Genomic DNA, 20,275 nt, shown 5'->3' with positions numbered 1-20,275 from the left:
TTACGAGCACGACGACTTCTGAACCGTAAGTTCCCTGGTAGGTGGATTGGAAGAGGTGGCCCAGTTAGGTGGCCTGCCCGATCTCCGGACCTTACACCACTGGATTATTTTCTTTGGGGAGCACTGAAGGATGCTGTTTACCAATATGAACCAACAACACCAGAGGATATGAAGCAACGCATTATTGATGCTTGTACAGCCATCAAAGAGGAAACAGTAGCACGAAGTAGGGCATCCTTCATCCGCAGAGTGACCCTATGTATGCAAGCCAATGGGCATCACTTTGAGCATGAGATGTGAACACTATGTTTAGTATGTAGTGCTGGTATCACAGTGGAAGTTTCTACAAAGGGCCATTTTACCCAATGATGTTAAGAAACATTTGTTTGCAACAATTTGTCATTTAACGCATTAGATAAACATAACATTGATAATTATGTGATAATAAAACTAATTGGTTAAACATGTTTACATTCATCTTCTATGTCCTACCTGAACTTCCCAAATCAAAACATTTTTACCTAAACAACGGTAAAACTTTTAGTCCACTTGCTCGTTTCACTAAAACCATTAACATGAATTTTACTATTACGTGTGAATGATTAACCGTCACTTGCGCTAGATCTACAGTAAAGTAAAGTTATAACGTTGAACGGCATTACCTTTTTAGTAACGGATTAACGATAAGCGAAGTTAACTTTGTGACTAACGCTGCGGTACACAGATATGTTACAGAACCGTATCACCCCTAGCCTATGGGATAAATACGTGCTGGAATGTACGACGTTAATGCAAGATGGCAGCAGACTGTATTATTCATTTCGGACCTTTTGATAAGTATGGAAGTGTGATTACGCATGTCAATCACATCACGATTACGGGCAGCATGGGGTTCACACCTGAGCCTCAGGACGTGCGCTAGCAGCGCATGTCGGGTGTTTTAAGCGTCAACTTCGCGTCTCAATATCTCGGGATGTAATGGGAATATTGCGATGCAATCAACGCCATTGTGTATGTGCTTTGTCATGCTATGGATTGCTGAAGAAAAAATATAGGAGGTCCAGTTAAAAAAACATAAGTTTGCGTTAAAAAACACATATGCTTTCATTTTAGAATGTTTCCAAACATGTAAATTCATGGGCCCCAGCCCTACATTGATACCGATGAAAGTCGTTTTCCAATAGCTGTTATTGTTCCAAAGATATTTTGGGTGGACAAGATAGCTGGGACACCCTGTATAATATCAAAAGGCACTGTGATGGGAAATCCAAAAATAGAAAAAATACTGGTATAAAACTTAATGATCCTTCTTGACCAGAGCTGCACTCACAGTGTATATTTATACTGTCAATACAAATAAGTCTGTTGTGATTAACTCAGTGAAGAGTTACAAAGATATTAGCACCTTGAAAACTGTTGTGAAATGGTGCATCACAAGGAATGTCAATCACATTCATTAAACTTTTAAGTCTGTTTCCTTTATCTCATGTAAATCATTTATTAACACACAGTGTATTGACATCACTATAAATAACATGTTGCATACAAACAATCATCTTTGTTTATGCTGTTGCTTATGCTTATTTTTTTTACTACGGTTCTGCAATTTTAGCCTACGTTTCTTTTCTTGAAGTGATTTTCTCTTGTTTTTAAATCGTTCGATCTTACTTTTTACCTGAAAAGCTTTACTTTTTTTCACTTGTTTTGTAGCCTGTTTCTTGATAGCCTTTTTAATCTCTTTCTTGGTCTTCATCTGCATCCCAGGAATATCATCAACTGTTTTATTATTCACACCATCTTCATCTTCTTCCTCATCTTCTTCATTGTCATACTCAACCTGTATAAGAGATTTCAAAAAAAGTCAACTGATCTGTTATATAAATTACCCAACCCCAAATAATATACAAATATAGTGATACTGCAACACTATTGGCAAAAATCAATGCAAAAGCAGTAGTAGTGTGAGATCTCAAGGCATCACCACTTGTCACCAGCAACATTACTTGCAGTGCTTCTGGACATAAGCAGCAACTGATTTTTGACTCCTTAATTCTTTTAAATTCTTTACCTATTTCTGCCTTTACACAAGGTCTGTTCTCATGCAGGTTTCACAGAAAGATATGGCTAAGGATTGAGACCAGCACAGAATCATCGTGGAGTAACTGACAGCTGTTAGTGAACAGCAAGTTGCTTTGCCACCTGTGAATTGTGCTTGTTGTTTTAAACACATAACAAATCTTGCCAATTACATTTCTAGCCAACATAGTCCACAGAGAACCTTGATATAACACCAAATTGGTGGAGGAGGATCAGGATGGTTAGAGTGTTTATTAACCTTGTTGCAGCTTACTACAACTTCAAGGATAGTTGCCATGGCAGCAGGTATGTAGAACCAGGTAGTTGACTGTCATGGAACCATAGAGGCATTGAAAAATAACAAGTAGTTTATTGATCACAATTTGTATAGCAGTCGAAGGTGTTTTCTTGCTGTGGTCCACGCCAAGCAGTGCAGGCTGGCCCTGGTTGGTTGTGCTTGCTTATCTCACCAAGAGGCGGCCAGTGCACAGAATCACAAGGCTGGACTACTGTTTGCTGGGTTCGCTTATCTTCCCACTTCAACTTCAACGCTTATCTTCTAATATTGTTTGATTGAATCTGAAACATGTCTGTACAAAATTTTGTTGCAACTGAAGCTCTGTAACCCGTGCCAACTTCAGCACAAATGTGCACGAGGAACATGATCTTCCACACTGTTTACAGATGTTTTACTGACGTCGTCTCAGCTTATCAATAAGTGCACTTGCAGTACAGTCAGTTTTTTTTAATTAGTTATGAATTGTGTTGCACATATTTTTCAGTCATTATCTAAGATGTCATGTCAATTACACAGTGCCAAGGAATGTGAGCCTTTACAGGAGATATAAAATACCAAATAACTGGACACAAATTACCATCAAATCGACAAGTGTTGGAAGTTTTATTTTACAACATATGGGGAGTAAAATTAACCGCTAGTGAAAGTGCTATCTTTCAGTTCACAAGATAATTATATTTTGGGACAAAGCACAATTCCACCTTGGTCACAAAACTTATTTACTTGCATTCGGAGTGAAGAAATTGCAAAAAAACAAAATGTAAAAAGCGTCAAGATGTGTTAAAGTGCCATGAAAAGAAGTTTATAAATAATCTGGACAATTTATTTGCTCTACGCTCTACAAACAATGAATTTGGAAAAAGGGAGGGTGTTTTTACTCTGACAGAGAAAGCCTGAGCATAAAGGCAACCTTGCGGGAGTACACAAAGTACTTAACGCATAAAGAAGAAAGGGTATGGCAGAGAACACTGGAAGAAGAGAAAAGGCAAGAGAAACAAATGTGCACAGCATCCACTTCTACACCTTCTCTTGTACTTCCTTCATCATCATCTGAAGAATCAGATTTGGCATTTTCAAGTTCAGATGAAATTAATACTAGTGATGGTGAGCGTTTAGAATGCACTTCTGAGACAGTTCATTGGAGACTGCTGCAATCCAAGGTACCAATGATTTTATTACTGAAGAAATAAAATACAATAAATTAATATAAAATAGCAGCTGCCTTGGATGAATCCCAGCTGAGTGTACATACAGAAGAAGAGAAGAGAACAGCCTGAAATAATAAAATCAGCTTCTGAGAATGGTATTCCTCCAGTTCTTACTGTTCACTGGAACGGTAAACTGCTGCCACCTTTAAATGACAGGGCCCCAAAAGAAGACACACTCCCAATCATTGTTACATTTGGGGGCAGTGAAGAGCTCAATGAAATTCCAAAATTACAGAATAGTTTCTGTAAAGAGCAAGCTAATGGTACTTGGAAAGCATTAACCTATACGGATATTGAGACAAAGTACAAATTCTCTGCAGCCACCCAACTGCCTCAAACACCATCATCAAATATATGAACTTACTTTAAAATGCGTAGTTTGAATGGAAAGTACATGGTGTAACAAGCAGGCCTAACTTACCAGTTTTTAAACATTTGAGAGAAAACTAGAAAAGTATCAATGCCAGCAATTTTAATACTGGCAGCAAGGTGCTGCTGGGGCATATGGTGGTGTAAAACCCAAGTCAGTGTCTTGGCGGGCACATAGAGCTGCATAAGCCAGAGCAGGGAACAGGCCCACCAAGACAGCAAACCCCGAAGTAAACTGGTCACCCAGTTTGGTGCAAATACCAGACCAGCTAACAGTCTGTTTTGGACCCAGATCAGGAGGCACCAGAGCACAACTGCAAACCAAGGACCCCCAACACAGGATGTGACGTTAGCAACCTACAGAGAAAAGCCTGCAGTAGCAGAGCGAATACATGCAGGGCAGGCTGCAGCAAGCCCAGTGTGGGTGGTGCCCGAGCACACATTGCAATCATGCATCTTCAGCTAGGCGCTCTGATGTTGGCTCACATGAGAAATGACCTTTAACGATCAGAACATAGTGGTTACCCACTGGTGTCTCACTACAAGTGCGTGTCTCACTAAAAGGTTGTAATCAGTCTATCCTGATTATTTCAGAATGTTTACTGGCTTCTGGCAACCTCTATACCAGCACACATCGATGGCTCAACTCCATTCATTATGCACATGCCATACAGTTTTTAAGATACTGCTCTACGTCTTGTCTGTGTGTTCTCCAACTGTAACATTTGGCTACTCTTCTGTCTGTAGTTCTATGTTCTCCATGACCATATAACATGTGCTTGTTTCCATTATTTCTTCTCACAGCATGACAGGAACTACTACATGAAGCACAAACCTTGTCGTCTTCCACAATACACCTCCATGAATGGCAAACTGTGGTTGTGTTGCAAATACTTTGTAACCTGCATCACCAGCTTATGCTGTTTTTAATTTTTTATTAATTTTACACGTCTAGTTCCATAGTACCAAATTGAGGAGCAAATCTCCAAGGTCATGGAACATGTTAGTACATGAAATTACAACATAAAAGTAATAACAGATAAAATAAAATGTTTATGAACGCAAAAAACGACAAGCCATGTAAATACAATCAACAATATAACAAAGAAATTAGCTTAATTTTTAAAGGAACTCCTCGACAAAACAAAAGGAGTGACCCATGAGGAAACTCTTCAGTTTTGATTTGAAAGCACATGTATTACTGCTACGATTTTTTAAATTTTTGTGGGAGTTTATTGAAAATGGATGCACCACCAAGCTGATATTGTTAACAAGAAATGACAGTAAAGAATATATATATTGAGAGCCCAATGTCAGAATATTCAGACTAATGAACAGTGGTTGACAAGAGGTTTGCAAACTTACACCACTTATTGCCTGAACCCCCCATTTCTGAGCCAAAAATTCCTTTGAGAATGGGAAGAGTTACCCCAAAATATAATACCATATGTCATAAGTGAATGGAAATAAACAAAGTACACTACTTTTTGTGTTGACCTATCACTTACTTCAGATACTGTTCGAATAGTAAAAATGGCAGCATTAAGTCTTTGAACAAGATCCTGAATGTGGGCCCCGACAATTTACCATTCATCTGAACACCTCGAAATTTGAACTGTTAAGTTTCATTAATCATACGTCCACTCTGTGAAATTAAAATGTTGGGTTTTGTTGAATTGTATGTTAGAAACTACAAAAACTGAGTCTTACTGCGATTTAGCATTAGTTTATTTTCTACAACTCATGAGCTTAGGTCATGAATTGCACTATTTAAATCCGAACATTGCACACAGCATCATTTACTACCAAGACAGTGTCATCAGCAAATAGAAATATTTTAGAATCACCTATAATACTAGAGGGCATATCATTTACATAAATAAGGAACAAGAGTGGTCCCGGCACGGGTTCCTGGGGCACCCCCTATTTAACTGTGCTCCACTACTCAGACCCCCATAATAGTCATTCTCAACACTGTTTACAATGACCTTTTGCTGTCTGTTATTAAAGTAAGAGGTGAACCAATTGTGAGCTACTCCCCATATGCCATAATGGTCCAACTTCTGGAGTAATATTTTGAGATCAACACAATCAAATGCCTTAGTTAAATAAAAAAAAAAGAGCCTAGCATTTGAAACCTTTTGTTTAATCCATCCCGTACATCACAGAGAAAAGAGAATATAGCCTTTTCAGTTGTTAAACCATTTCTAAAACCAAACTATACATTTGACAACAAATTATATGAAATATAATGATCAATTACCCTCACATACACAGCCTTTTCAATAACTTTAGCAAACACTGATGGCATAGAAATAGGTCTAAAATTGTCTACATTATTCCTTTCTCGTTTTTTATAAAGTGGTTTGGCTATTGAATACTTTAATTGTCCCACTGACTCAATCTCCCCCTTGTCAGTACCACAGAAGAGTATTTCAGACATCAGTATCGGAAAGACATTTTCCAAAAGAGTTCTGTAATTGCCTTTGTAAACTAAGAATAGTACTAAGAGAAGTACAAGCCGAACTGCATGTGGCCTTTATTGATCTTGAGATGGCATGTGACAGAGTGCCAAGGCAAGAGATATGGAGATGCCTGAGAAGTAAATGCCTGCCAGAAAAATATATCAGGGTGGCAGAAGACGTGTATGAAGGTGCAATGACACAAGTCAGGAGCAGTGCAGGTGCAACAAAGGCATTTCCAGTGAGAGTAGGACTACATCAGGGATCTGCTCTCAGCCCATATATCTTTGGCCTTGTCATGGATGTACTAGTCAAAGATGTGAAAAGAGAGGCACCTTGGAGCGTGATGTTTGCCGATGATGTAACCTGTGAACCCACCTAGAAGGCACTTCAAGGCAACCTTGAACAGTGAAGAAAATCTCTAGAGGAAAGGGGAATGAGAATTACCAGGGTGAAAACAGAGTATATATGTACAAAGGATGCCAAAGATCTATATATTAATCTGCAAGGAGAAGAACTAACGCTGGTCAAGAAATTTAACTACCTAGGCTCTTACATGCAAAGTGATGGAGGACTGGAGGCTGAAATGCAGCACAGGATAAATAGTGGATGGATGAACTGGAGGAAACTGAGCGGAGTACTGTGTAATAAGACGGTTAGCTGCAGAATGAAGGAAAGCTCTACAAGTCTGTGGTGAGGCCAGCAATGCTGTAGAGTGCAGAAACTTGGCCAATTACAAAAGCCCAAGAGAAAAAGATGGAAGTGGCAGAAATTAGAATGTTAAGGTGGAAGAGTGGGGTGGCACAAAAGGGTAGGCTAAGGATGGAGTACATGAGGGGAACAGTGAAAGTAGGGAAGATAGGGAAGAAGATATAAGAAAGTAGGCTAAGATGGTATGGACATGTGCGGAGAAGAGGGGAGTACTACGTGGGGAGAAGAGTTGAAGACCTAGAAATTGAAGGATCAAGGAGAAGACGCAGACCAAAACTGTGGGGGAAAGACAAGGTAGCAGGGGACCTATGGGAGAAAGGATGGCTCAGAGAAGAAGTACTGGATAGGCATGTATGGAAGAGAAGGATCCAGCAAAGCAACGCCGATCCCACATGATGTGGGAAAAGATTGAGATGGTGGTGGTGCTGCTGCTGCTGATGATGATAAACTAAGTTTTTATTTAATTCACCAATAATGCTCAGAAAGTGACTGTTAAATACTGTACATATATATATATGACTTATCAGTATTTTTACTATGAACTGACTTTATATTGTTGACCTTGCGCTGCTGATTAGACACTTCCTTCATGACTGACCACACGGTTTTAATTTTATTCTATGTGTTAGCTATTCTATATGTGTACCACATAATCTTTGTCTTCTCAATAACATTTTTAAGCACCTTACAATACCCCTTAGGGGTCCACCAGCTCTTTCTAGGGGGTCTGCGGCCACCTCTCACCAAATCGTGTAAAATAATGAGTAAAATTATTGAACAAAAATGTGAAAATCAAATTCATCACCTTTTTTTTTTTTTTGGTGTGAAAAACATGTGTACTTTTACTTCAGGTTGTATTCCCAAGCAGCCTTTGTGCTTCCCACGTGAGAATGCATACACAGTTTAGTGCCGGATAATGCGGCTTCTCTGATCGACTTTTTTGCAACAATACAGGGGTCATTTGTGCACTGGCTCATGGCGCTAGATGCGCTGAAACCTTTTACGCATGTGCAGAGTGAGCTTTGTTGCCCATCAGACAGGTCACTGGCATGTATACGGCCGCAGGCATTATTAAATGTTAAACTTGCTTTTTCAGTGCACTACCTATTTCGTTAGTCAATTTTTGACCAGTTTATTTCTTCCAACATGGATCGGTGACTGAAGTCAGGATCATTGAAGAAGGGTGCAGTTTCTCCATCTCCTGCACAAGTGAAGTTTCCAGTTGAAATGAATGAGGAGGGAGGACGACCAAAGGAAGAACAATCACAAGAAGCTCCACAGCCAGATTTATTATGTGAAAACACTGCAAGTACTCCATTGGTTGCAATATCCTGTGGAAGTGGAATAACCAAAAAGCGTAAGTACAAAGCTATTTAGAAATGGGCTTTATGGAGACAAAGGAGGGTAAAGCTCGGTGTGTAATTTGTGCGCGCGTCCTTCTGAACAGTTCAATGGTTCCAGTTAAATTGCGCCATCATTTTGAAGGTACTCACCCGGATTTCCAGGCTAAAGACATCGATTTTTTCAAAACAAAGAGTGCTGAACTAGCTGCTTCTCAGCATTGCATGAAAACTCATGCAAAAACAATTAATGAAAATTCATTGAAAGCTTCTTTCTTGGTTAGTTATCAAGTGGCAAAAACAGGCAAAGCTCATACCATTGCAGAAAATCTCATAAAGCCATGTGTTAATGATATTATTTCTTGCATGCTAGACGAAAAGGCAGTAAAGCTTGTATCTTCGGTGCCATTGTCAAACAATACTGTCAAGAGAAGCATTGTTGACATGTCAAATGATGTGAAAGACACTCTTGTTTCTCACATCCAACACAATTCATTTTCTCTACAGATAGATGAATCCACTGATGTTGCAGGATTAGCGATTTTATTGGCTTTTGTCCATTATGAATATTCTGGATGTTTTGAGGAGGACCTCTTATTGTGCAGGCCACTACCTGCCAACACAACAGGTGCTGAAATATTCCGTCTATTGGATGATTTTTTAAGGACTAACAAAGTTTCATGGTCTAATTCCATAGCTGTGTGCACAGATGGTGCAATAGCTATGACGGGTCCTACAGTCGGAGCAATAACGAAAATAAAAGAAAATGCCAAGAACTGCAGCAGTAGCCATTGTACTCTCCACAGATACCACCCCCCCCCCCCCCCCCCCCCCGTTGAAAAGGCAAAACATGTACTTCTTCTGTTTGCCGCAACATACATGTGTGAATCTGGATTCTTGATCTATGCTGTCCACAAAACTAAGTACCGAAGCTGTCTAGATGCGGAACCAGACATCCGTCTCCAGCTGTCAAGAATTGAACCCAACTTTTCAAAATTGTGTCAGCAGAAGCACCCTCAACCATCACATTAGGATTCCATTATTATTCCTACAGACCCATCTATACTAAGGAAGTAAGCATTTTTCTTCGTAGATGCTCAGTGAACGTACCTGAACTGAAACTCTGTAGTAATTTTGTTTCTGTCTTCTATCATTTACAAAATGATTATTAATTGAATTCTGTTGGCATTGATATTTTTGTTACGAAAATTAAAATGATCTCTAAAGCTAATTTCTTTTCTTTATAATATATTCCATCCTCTCAGTATGGCCTGCCTATACTTCAATTACAATTACCTGCTATTACTCTGACACTATATTGTGGGAACTGGCTGCGAGTGTAAACAAATGAGGACTTTTCACGTGCCACCTTGTAAAAGGTAAACCTCCTCTGCCAGAATTTGTTTCCTTTGAGGAAAAAAGTCTTACGTTCTGTGAAATGCTGTCTTCTTATATAGAAATAAGAGTCTGTTTGTTTGTTTTCCTAATTTGTTTACAGTCGAGGCTGACTGCCACAATATAGTGTCCAAGTAGTAGTTGAAATTGTCAGCTGTGGCTAAATTGTTGCCACGCCGCCTGTTAGCTGCCAGCTATGGACCGACAGCTGCCGTTCAGTAGACACGCAAAGACGTAAAAATAACTACACTTTCTGAGCTGTATACATGGGCATGAAAATCGATTGTGGAACTGGAAAACAGCTTTATAAAAGCAGATTTCCAGAATCGATTTTGAAGTGTTTACCTGACCATCCAAAAGTGGAACTGGGATATCGGCTTACGAAATACGGTTTTGGAAATGCATGTAAACTGGGTGAATGTATTCCCACACATTGCACAACAATGGCCTCTTTTCTTGTGTGATGTGTTTGTATCCCGAATCATGGGCCTGCCTCTTTTCTTCACAGCCACGCGGAATGGCTGCGCAGTCTAAGCCACCATGTCGTCGTGGATTGCGCGGCCGCTCCCGCTGGAAGTTCGAGTCCTCCCTCGAGCGTGTGCGTGTGCGTGTGCGTGTGTGTGTGTGTGTGTGTGTGTGTGTGGGCGCGCGCGCATGGGTGGGTGTGTTGTCCTTAACGGAAGTTAAACTTAGGTTAATAGTGTGCAAGACTAGGGACTGATGACCTCAGCAGCAAATAGTGGAAGTGAACAGACCACAAGCGGCAGCTTGTCAACAGTGAACAGTTTGGACATGACACTAATTGCTCTTGGAGGAAGGCAGCTCCAAAGTGTGAAATGTCAATTACCACGTAATTTTAATCAGGCTATAGTGTGTTGAACAAAGGGAGTAAATCCACTAGCAAGTGTCTGGATACAGTGGGAATTCAAATTGGATCATTAATTTCAAGTTGTTTTCATTCATCTCTAAACCAAAGACTATTGATACTTTGGGAGGGGATGGGGGGCGGAGGGGTCATTGAGAACATGGTACTTGCATTAAGAAGCTTTCAGTTCCCATGGGTTTTGCTCTGAAATTTAAAGTTATGTGCTCTTGACTGACTAGGGGTCTGCCATGGATTTTTGACTGGAGAAGGGGTCCGCCAGCTGAAAAGGTTGGGAAGCCCTGCTCTAATGGAAAGCAACTTTCAAAGAGCATGAGAAATGTGGTACGGAAAGCATTACATTTATCCTCAATGTTGTAGGCACTATAAAAATCCTGCCACTCTTGTTCCTTAACAAGGTTGAAAAAATCCTCTATTGCATCTGGATTAGCTTTTCTACATAGCGTGTAGTTATATATAACATTTGTTTGACTGCAAAAACCTTTTACTGTTAAAATTTGTGCATCATGGTCTGAAAGGCCATTCACCCTTTTATAAATAGAATGCGCGCATCTAGTAATAAAGAATGAATAAAAATATTATCTATGACTGTGCTACTGTTGCCCTGCACCCTGGTTGGAAAAAACAGTCTCCATCAGATCATACGAATTTACGAGATCTTCCAACATCCTTTTTCTTGCACTACCACATACAAAATGAATATTGAAGTCACCACATACAACTAATCTTTGGTACTTCCTATAAAATGAATCAAGAAGCCTCTTTAGCTTGAGAAAGAAATGCTCTGAATTCAGAGTTAGGGGACCTATAAATAACAATAATTAGAAGTTTAGTTTCATTAAATTCAAATGCCCTTGCAAAACATTCAAATAGCTCTTCAGTGCAGTACAATGATACCTCTGTGGCCTCAAGTGGAATACTGTTTTTTCATATACATAGCCACTCCCCCACTCCACAAAGAACTCCTTGAAAAACAGCCAGCTAATCTGTATCCTGGTAAAGGAAGCCCCTGAATAGTCAAATTATTTAAGTGGTGCTCTGATATACCAATAATGTCAGAGTCAATGTCTATAAGCAGTTCACTAACTTTATCTCTAATACCTCTCATATTTTGATGAAATACACTAATTCCTTCACTATTTGGATACCTGATCTCCCTTGAAAGTGATTCCCTTGTTAGAGAGACTTCCTTTAAGCAGGGATACCTATCAGCTGACTTCAACCTAAAAAAGGTGCAGCTCTAACACCAACTACTACAGCAATTTTCCCATGACTGATCCCACCACCACCCACTAAACTGTCACTTATAAGCTTTGCCAGCCTCCTCTTCCCATACCTATTGAGGTGCAGGCCATGCCTAGTGAAACCCGATCTATTGATGGATTCAACTGGCACCAATGTAATGTGAGCACACTCTCTGCCATTAGTGCCTTCTCCAGCCCCATGTTAACATGCTTAACAGCAGCATTAAGATGACGTCGATTGTGATGCTGATCCCTATCAAGACTATTCCCATCTCCACTCACAATCACTACCTGATCCTCTTTCATAAAATTCCTACATAACAGTCAACTGAGGCAACTCTGCACTAGGCTTTACAATGCTGGTAACCTGGTACTCACTTCCCAACACTTCCTGCAACTGCTGGTCCACACCTCTGCCATACGAACAGACTAACAGCAGAACCTCCTCCTTTCTGTTAGAACTTGCAACTGACTTAGGGACCCTAACTGCTGAGGACTGCTGCACGTTTCCTACACCTACAGTTACAAGAGACTCCTTTCCCCTAAACTCTGATAGATGGTCAAATATATTGGTTGCACGCAAAGTAAAATTGTCTGAATATCTCCTCTGCCTAGCTGCCTTCTTACCGTCAGTTTCCATTCCCCAGGACCCTTCTCCCTCTTCATCCTGTCTAGCTCCTCCTAAGCATTTTAAAATTGCAGCAGAAGGGCACAGAACTTACACTCCTCCTCCTCCTCCTCCTCCTCTATCCACTTATTTCTGCTACAAAATCTGCATTTCCAGGAGAGGATCTCTCTACAATGACCACTGGCTTCCCCACTGCATTCTCCCCAATGAAATCCATTACTCATAAATCTATGACAAAACCAACACTTCTCACACATGGTAAAATGTTAACAGTTTCTGGGGAAAAAAAAACTAAATAATATCTACCTTACCTGAGTCCAATTACTACATCAGAACTATTTAAAAGAACTAACAACAGTGATCTGATCACTCTCTACTATGAGAGTAACTACATTTATTAATACTACTAAACCACAACTAATGCCAATACCACAAAAACTTCACACAATTTCTTAACTAAAACAAAAAATTCAAGCCACTGGAACACACAACAAAATTAAACACACTGAGCAAAAGTTTTACTGAAATATTGCACAACAAACATTACGAAATGTCAGCTGAAAACTACAGTACTAAACTTAATAAATGACTATAACACATAACAACTCTATACAACACAGTGGGCAAAATTTTATGAAAGTTTATTACATCATTATTTCACCAGAAACATCACAAGACTATTGAATTTAGTAACCAAATAGCAGTGCACAAACAACTTTGCCATACTTAAGAACCCTACAGCTGCAACTGCACACTACAAAATGTAAACACACTGTTAATATTTGGAAGAACTATCGAAAATTACTAAATTTAATATTCAAATGCAGTACACAAACAACTTTGTCAATACTTAGCTTTAAAACCACCACAGCTGTAACTACATGCCACAAAATGTAAACACACTGCTGAGTCTTCAATGAACAATGTAAGTGTACTCACAAATAACGGACCACTCAAATCAATAACACAAAAAGAAAGTTTGAGATGAATGATAATCCACTAATAAATTGCTTTTAAAGCAAATATAATATCCGAAATCTAAAATTTTATCAAACATTCCCAAGCAATTTGAACAGCAGACCAGCACATTACTCTGCAATACTATGACCTACTGCCTGTACCAGAACAACTTTTCTGCTAAGACCACTTACATTTCCGTGCTGCTTACTGGATTGATGAGCTACTTCAAAATCGAACTCACTAAATTTTAATGCCTGACAAGTAAGTATATTCGGCAGATCCTTTAATCCCAATAATCACTTCAAAACTGCATAATTTGTTAACACCTTAATTTTTCCCATACAAACAGCAGTGGAAGTATGTCATGCCATGTATCAAGGTCAATATTACCATTTCTGTTGCAGAATAGTTGCACTCTGTTTTGTTCAATAGCTGTGACACATAAGCAACTGGACATTCCTTATCCTGTACCTCTTGGCTTAGAATGTGACTTACTCCATTACTGCTAGCGTCATATGATAAAATGAACTCTTTCTTGTAATCTAGAAAGACCAGCAATAGACTAGCAATTGGTAACTTCTTTAATTTTTCAAGCACACTTTCACACTTCAGTGTTAAATGGTGCTTAATGTTGCAAACCCTGGGACAAATTTCCTTTAGCAACTTGCTGACCCTAAAAATGACTAATTCCGTGCCTGTGTAAGATGCTGGAAAACTCTGTAGAGCATTCCCTAATCTTGGGTCTGTTCTTACTCCATCTTGGACAATTACTTGTCCCAAGCAATTCAATTATCATAGTACAAAATTACACTTTATTATGCCAAAGGTTTGGCATGCTGTGCTCCTAAAAAATGTTAAATATTGTACATGCTCTTTCATACACCACACAAACAATATGATCATCTATATACACCATAAACTGTTTCAGCTTTAATCCCTTCACAACTACATCCAACAACCACTGAAATGTGACTGGCACATTTTTCAAACTAAATGGCATTAGATGGTATTGATAGTGACCCCAAGGAACTATAAATGCAGTTTTTGGTTGGTCCTCTGGTACTATTTGCAGTTGATAATAGCGACTTCTTAGATCTGTATGGAGGAATACCTACACTGTCCCAAGTTAATAAGGGTTCGCATTACATTCTATACTAGGTATGCATTTGTAATCATATGGTTATTGAGGTATCTATAGTTGCAGCAGAACTGATAGAACTTTGTTCTGTCCAAATTTTCTTTGGTACTATTATCATGGGTGCATCCCACAAACTGGTACTTCCTTACTGATAAGAATGCCTAACTGTTGGTTAATGAATCCTTCCATTAGTGGTTGTAGGCTATGGAGCACCCTATAAGGCTTACTGCATAACTGTTGGTTAATGAATTCGTCCATTAGAGGTTGTAGTTTATGGAGCACCAAATACGGCTTACAGTACACATGTGATTGATTCCCAGTTGGGATACCATGCTGTATCATCAGGTAACAGGCCATGAGGATTAAATAGGACCTCAAGTTCTAATAGTAACTTCCAACTGTTTTCTCTATTCCTTCTAAATGTTTATTTTTTATGTACTGTAGTTATACTTGGATCTTATTCATGGGTACCATCTGAATCTGTTCTGCCTAGATCGTCTTCGTCTAGAATATCTAAATTGGCAACCAATAATCCCTTAGATAAACTGACACCTTTGGTTCCATCAATGGCAAAGGGCACTAATTGTTCACCGTCTGTCTCCCATACACATATAACACTTCAGTTCACAAAGCACCATGTTTTGTCTAACTCATTGTTTCCTTCCAGTGGTTCCATCACACATAATAATTTTGTTGGTAGTTCCATTCCGATGTTCATCTACAATAGTTTCTCTGTTTCTTGCACTGCATGTGAATTGCTCTTTAATAGTTGTGCATGCAGTTTAATCAATTCATCTCTCATAAGAGATGAACCTTGCAACAGTATGTGATTGATAACAGTTTTCCCCACACAGAAAAAGGCTCAGTTCTACCATATGTTGTCTATGGTCAATTTTTAGCATACAGGCATTCTAGTCCTAGGATGAAGCAGCACCCTTCAACTATATGGGGTGAAACTTCCTGCAATTGCTTTGCTTCCACCTGAAAACTTAACATCAATGAAACTATTGACTGCACATAATTATCCTATACAGTGGATGGTTTAACTGACTCTTCCCCATGAGATCCACACTTGTCATTGATGTGTGAGCACCCTTGCCCTACAATATTCTATGTTCCCTGCCTTTCACTATGCCAATCAAGAACCATTCTACCTCATACGTTTTCACAGCCTTGAAATTCACCATTTTTGCAGCCTTAAAATTCACCAGGAGTGCTGCTTGGTGGACTTGGGAGCTCCTGTTGTCTATTTAACAGCTGATTATTCCTATTTTGTTCTTCCCCATTATGCCGTTTTCTTCTCACGGGTGTCCAGGAAGTAAGGATGAATTTGAATTTTGCACCATTTTGTCATATGATGGTTGGCAGCCATGGTTTTTTCAGGTTTGTTATCTTCAATCCATACCAATAGTAGCCTGATAGCTTTTGTGTGGTGAGCATTGTTGTTTGATGTTTATTTTCATCATGGAGCAGATGACAACTGAGCAACGTATCCAAGTGATAAAAAGTTGTTACAAAAACAGTGAAAGTCTCATGGAAAACATTCATGAATTGCATCTGACACTCGGGCATAATCCTGCTCCAACTGAATCCTCAGTTCAGAAGTTGATTCGGAAGTTTGAGACCACAGGTTCTGTTTCAAAGCATTAAGAAAACAGTTCTGTGACAGTAAGCCCCAGAAAATCAATTCACCAACAAGATCAACAATAGAATTTATCAAGTTCACTGCATGAAATTCTTTCAAAAGATCTGAAAATGCATGCATACAAGATTCAACTTGAACAAGAGTTGAAGCCACCAGATCATGGAAAGAGACACTGATTTGCCTAATGGGTCTTGGCTCGACAAGCAGAGAACGAGAACTTAACAAAGTGAATAATTTTCTCAGTTATGAGAAAATGATACACACCTCAATGGGTACACCAGTACGCAGAACAGCAGAATTTGAGGTAACAAAAATTCGCAAGTGACTGTGGAAGATGAGATGTGTTCTCAACACACGACTTTGTGGCATGGGTTCTGGGCAGGAGGAGTGATCGGCCTGTATTTTTCAAAATTGTTGAGAAAGCTGTTGTCACCATGAACGGCAAACATTACTGAAACATGCTTTCCGATTAATTTTTCCCTCTTATTGATGAAAATGAATTTTTTGGTTTCAACAAGATGATGTGGCGTGTCACACATCCTGTGAAATGATTGCTCTGCTGAATGAAAAGTTTCCTCAAAAAGTTATCTCTTTGTGTGGCAACCAGGAATGGCCTGCCACCTTGTGACTTTTTTTGTGGAGATTTGTGAAATCAAAAGTGTGCATGAAAAAGCCACACACAATACACCAACTGAGGGATGAAATTAAAAGGGTTATTTGGGGCATCCCACCAGGTGTTTGTGAACATACCATTGAGAACTCCAATGAATGCATTGCTCATTGCTGCACAGCCTTGGGTGGCCATATGGACAATATAATTTTTCATACAATAATGGGAGAAGTTACTTAATGTGTTTTTTTATTCTTTTTAAATATATTTTCAATAAATTTTGTATGTTCTATAGCACTTTAATATTTGTTCGTACTTCTCGGACATCCTCTACAATCACACTCTGGTGTCTAACCCTGACGCATCTGTTACATTGTGAATCACTACAGTATCTTCACAAGTGGTCCAAATGTCCACAACGATAACACATCATGTTGGCAGAAGAGAAATTTCTCCTATCACAAACTCTAGTCACTGCATCTATTTCTTCCAGAGCCATTCTAACCCTATGGCATCAGGTAAGTCCTTCGGAAATTCTGTGCGCAACTCATGATACACAGCGCGGCAATCACCGTAGAAAGTTATCTAACGCCTCCTGTTCTTCTCCCAGCAAAATAACATTATTCGTTTCAATCCTATCTGTCAACTGATGGGTATTAATATCAACTTTTCGCATCCTATCTAGATAACTCTTAACAGATTCATTTTGCTCCCAAAACATCCCATTTAACTGTTTGGAATAGTTTCTACAGCTATTCTGTTTCCTATATCACCGTATCAGACCTCTTCTTAGTTCACTGAATGATTGACCATTTCTTACATACTCATGAGACACAAGTCTTCACATCTCCTGTCAAACCTAACTAGGTCATCTGCAGCAACTGTCTGTCTGTCTGTCTGTCATATATCCCAGCTTTGTAGCTGTCAACATCTGATCTACAAATACTAATATGTCCTTTCCTGTCTTGCCTGAGAAAGGATAAAAAGACTAGGAGTAGCTGATTCTTGCATGGAAACAGTTAAATAGGATGACACCATGTCCTCTCTCACAGCATGTAACTGCCAATGCAGGTCTGCAGTATCATCTCTACATTGAGCGACCTGATACACTAAAGATTACAATGCTTACTGAGTGGTAACCACCTGTGTTTAGGCTCAAGACATTATGAAGCCTTCATTTAATACATCCAGAAAAAAATTGGAGAAATAAAATGGGATGATGAGAAGGATACTTAGATCTAGTATTACCGTAATATCAACCAGGCACATTTGTCGCATTGCCTAACGTAATCCCCATGTCTACAATATGTGAGGCATGTTACTGTGGCTGACACCACACAGTGGGCACTACACACAATAAATTATACTGTATTGTCTAACCAGGCACACATCAATACTATATTCCTCTACATGTCCCTTGAAGTGATTCACATTGATAGTCTAAACAGTTCTAAGAAACTTCTCTTTTAAATTCATCCCTCAATCCAATGGACCTGCCATTGAACTTGAAGAAATCACAAGCAGGAAATAGTTTTTGCACTCACTCCGCTGTGATGCTGTACACCGTGGGCCAGGGCATTGCTCAAATCCGATGGCCACTTCTGAAGCCAGCAGTAGTTGAGTCAGGATGGCTTGAATGTTTACTGACCTCACTGCGATTACGGAGATGACAAAGGATTGTTGCCAGAGCAGCAGGTATGTAGAACCACGTGGTTGGCCACTGGGGAATCACAGAGATAGAGAGAAATAACAAGTTTATGATTAAAATTTGTACAGCAGTCCAAAGCTTTGTCTTGCCGTGATCACCACCCAGTGGCGCAAGCTGACCCTGGATGGTGGTGCTTGCTTAGTTCAGTATGTGGCAGCAAGAGGTGTCCAGTGCACAAAGTCACAACACCTGACTGCCATGCCGCAGTGTAGAAGCCAAGTCAATTCCTCAGTGGGCACATAGAGATGTGTCAGTTTACAGGCAACAGGCACACCACAGAAGTAAATTCCAAAGTAAGCTGGTTGTATTATTTGGCGCAAATGTGAGACTAGCTAACACCTTGTGGTGGGCCCAGTTCAGGAGGCACCAGAGTACAGCTGCGAACTGAGGACTCTCAGGAGCATCAGTGGCTCACAGATGTTGACCTGTAGTAGCAGTGTGTGTACTGGCAGGGAAGGTAACAGCAGCAATTCATGTGTGAATGGCACCAGAACATGAGCTGCGAACCATGGATCCTCTGGTAAGTGCCTTGAAGTCAGCCAGCAGTCTGCCTCAGCCGGAAAGCACCAGTTCAGCTCCCAGCAGTATAAGGGCTAGGTGCATCACATAGGTCCATCGCTAGCAGAGGTAGCATCTAGTAGTAGTTAGGATGACCCACATCAGGTCAACAACTGGTGTGGAGAACTTCTCAGAGCTAGCTGGAACTGTCAGTATTTCTGGGCGCTTGACCCGCCATGACATTGACAATGGAAATAATGCAATGCCAGGCTCTGTGGTTTTTTTTTTAATTTTATTTTTTTATTTTTATCTGGGTCACCACCGTGGTGCTCTGGGCCCTTGTACTACATACTACGCTGCATCGACAATGTTCCAGGCCCGGCAACAAGCTGTGGGGCTAATCGTGTGCCAACAAACTCGCTTTAGTTCCAAGGAGGAGACTTTATCATTTCAACTCAGCCCCTTTCAGCTTCTGGTCAAGAAATGAGGTGACAGCTTTCTGCTCACTTGGTCACAGGTTATGGATATAAATCTGAAAGGTGCAGCAGTAGTTACTTGCTAGCAGATGGTGAGTTCAGCTACGATCTATATCATTTTTATAGGAAATAAGTTCTATGTGACAAATGGGTGAAAGGGTTCTGACGAATAGGTTTTGAGGCACTGTTGTCCACAGATAATGAGGCAGAGGCAGTTGGCCTTGCTTCTCCTTTACTGAGCAGCCAAGGGGGGGAAATCATTGGTTATTAGTTTGAGGGAGCTTGACAGTTAGGTGCAGGATGAGCCCTCTTACGGATGTAACAGCATGAGAGGGAAATGAATCTTGTGTACAGAATCATCCATCAGCTGGAAGAGGCCTTTCTTGGAGCAACTGAGAGCATACATTGCAGACTCTTCTTATTTCCTTCTAGAGGCAGGTGGAAGTGATTAAGTCAGCTAGTCTCATTTCTAGGGCCTCCTTGAGGACTGATGGCTGCCCTCTCATCTGTAGATGAATGGAGTGTGTACATCAGGGAATCCATTGGTCCTAGGACATTTTTTGAAAAATTTCTGTCAACAGCTAATTACTAAACTGAACAATGGAGCAATGTCCTGGTAACTAACA

At 39.9% G+C, this 20,275-nt stretch overlaps 1 protein-coding gene across 1 annotated transcript in view; it reads right to left on the bottom strand.

Moving 5' to 3' along the window:
* Nucleotides 1–1,461: 1,461 nt before the first annotated feature.
* The window catches only part of LOC126161984 (nucleolar protein 12), a 46,289-nt gene continuing 27,475 nt past the window's right edge, over nt 1,462–20,275 (bottom strand). The window contains exon 4 of the mRNA XM_049918183.1: nt 1,462–1,837. Coding sequence (XP_049774140.1) covers nt 1,553–1,837 — 285 coding nt within the window. The 3' untranslated portion in view covers nt 1,462–1,552. The remainder of the gene's footprint in view (nt 1,838–20,275) is intronic.

This window comes from Schistocerca cancellata, chromosome 2 (genome assembly GCF_023864275.1).
Source record: "Schistocerca cancellata isolate TAMUIC-IGC-003103 chromosome 2, iqSchCanc2.1, whole genome shotgun sequence".
Lineage (NCBI taxonomy): Eukaryota > Metazoa > Arthropoda > Insecta > Orthoptera > Acrididae > Schistocerca > Schistocerca cancellata.
This window is presented reverse-complemented; position numbering and strand designations above follow the sequence as displayed.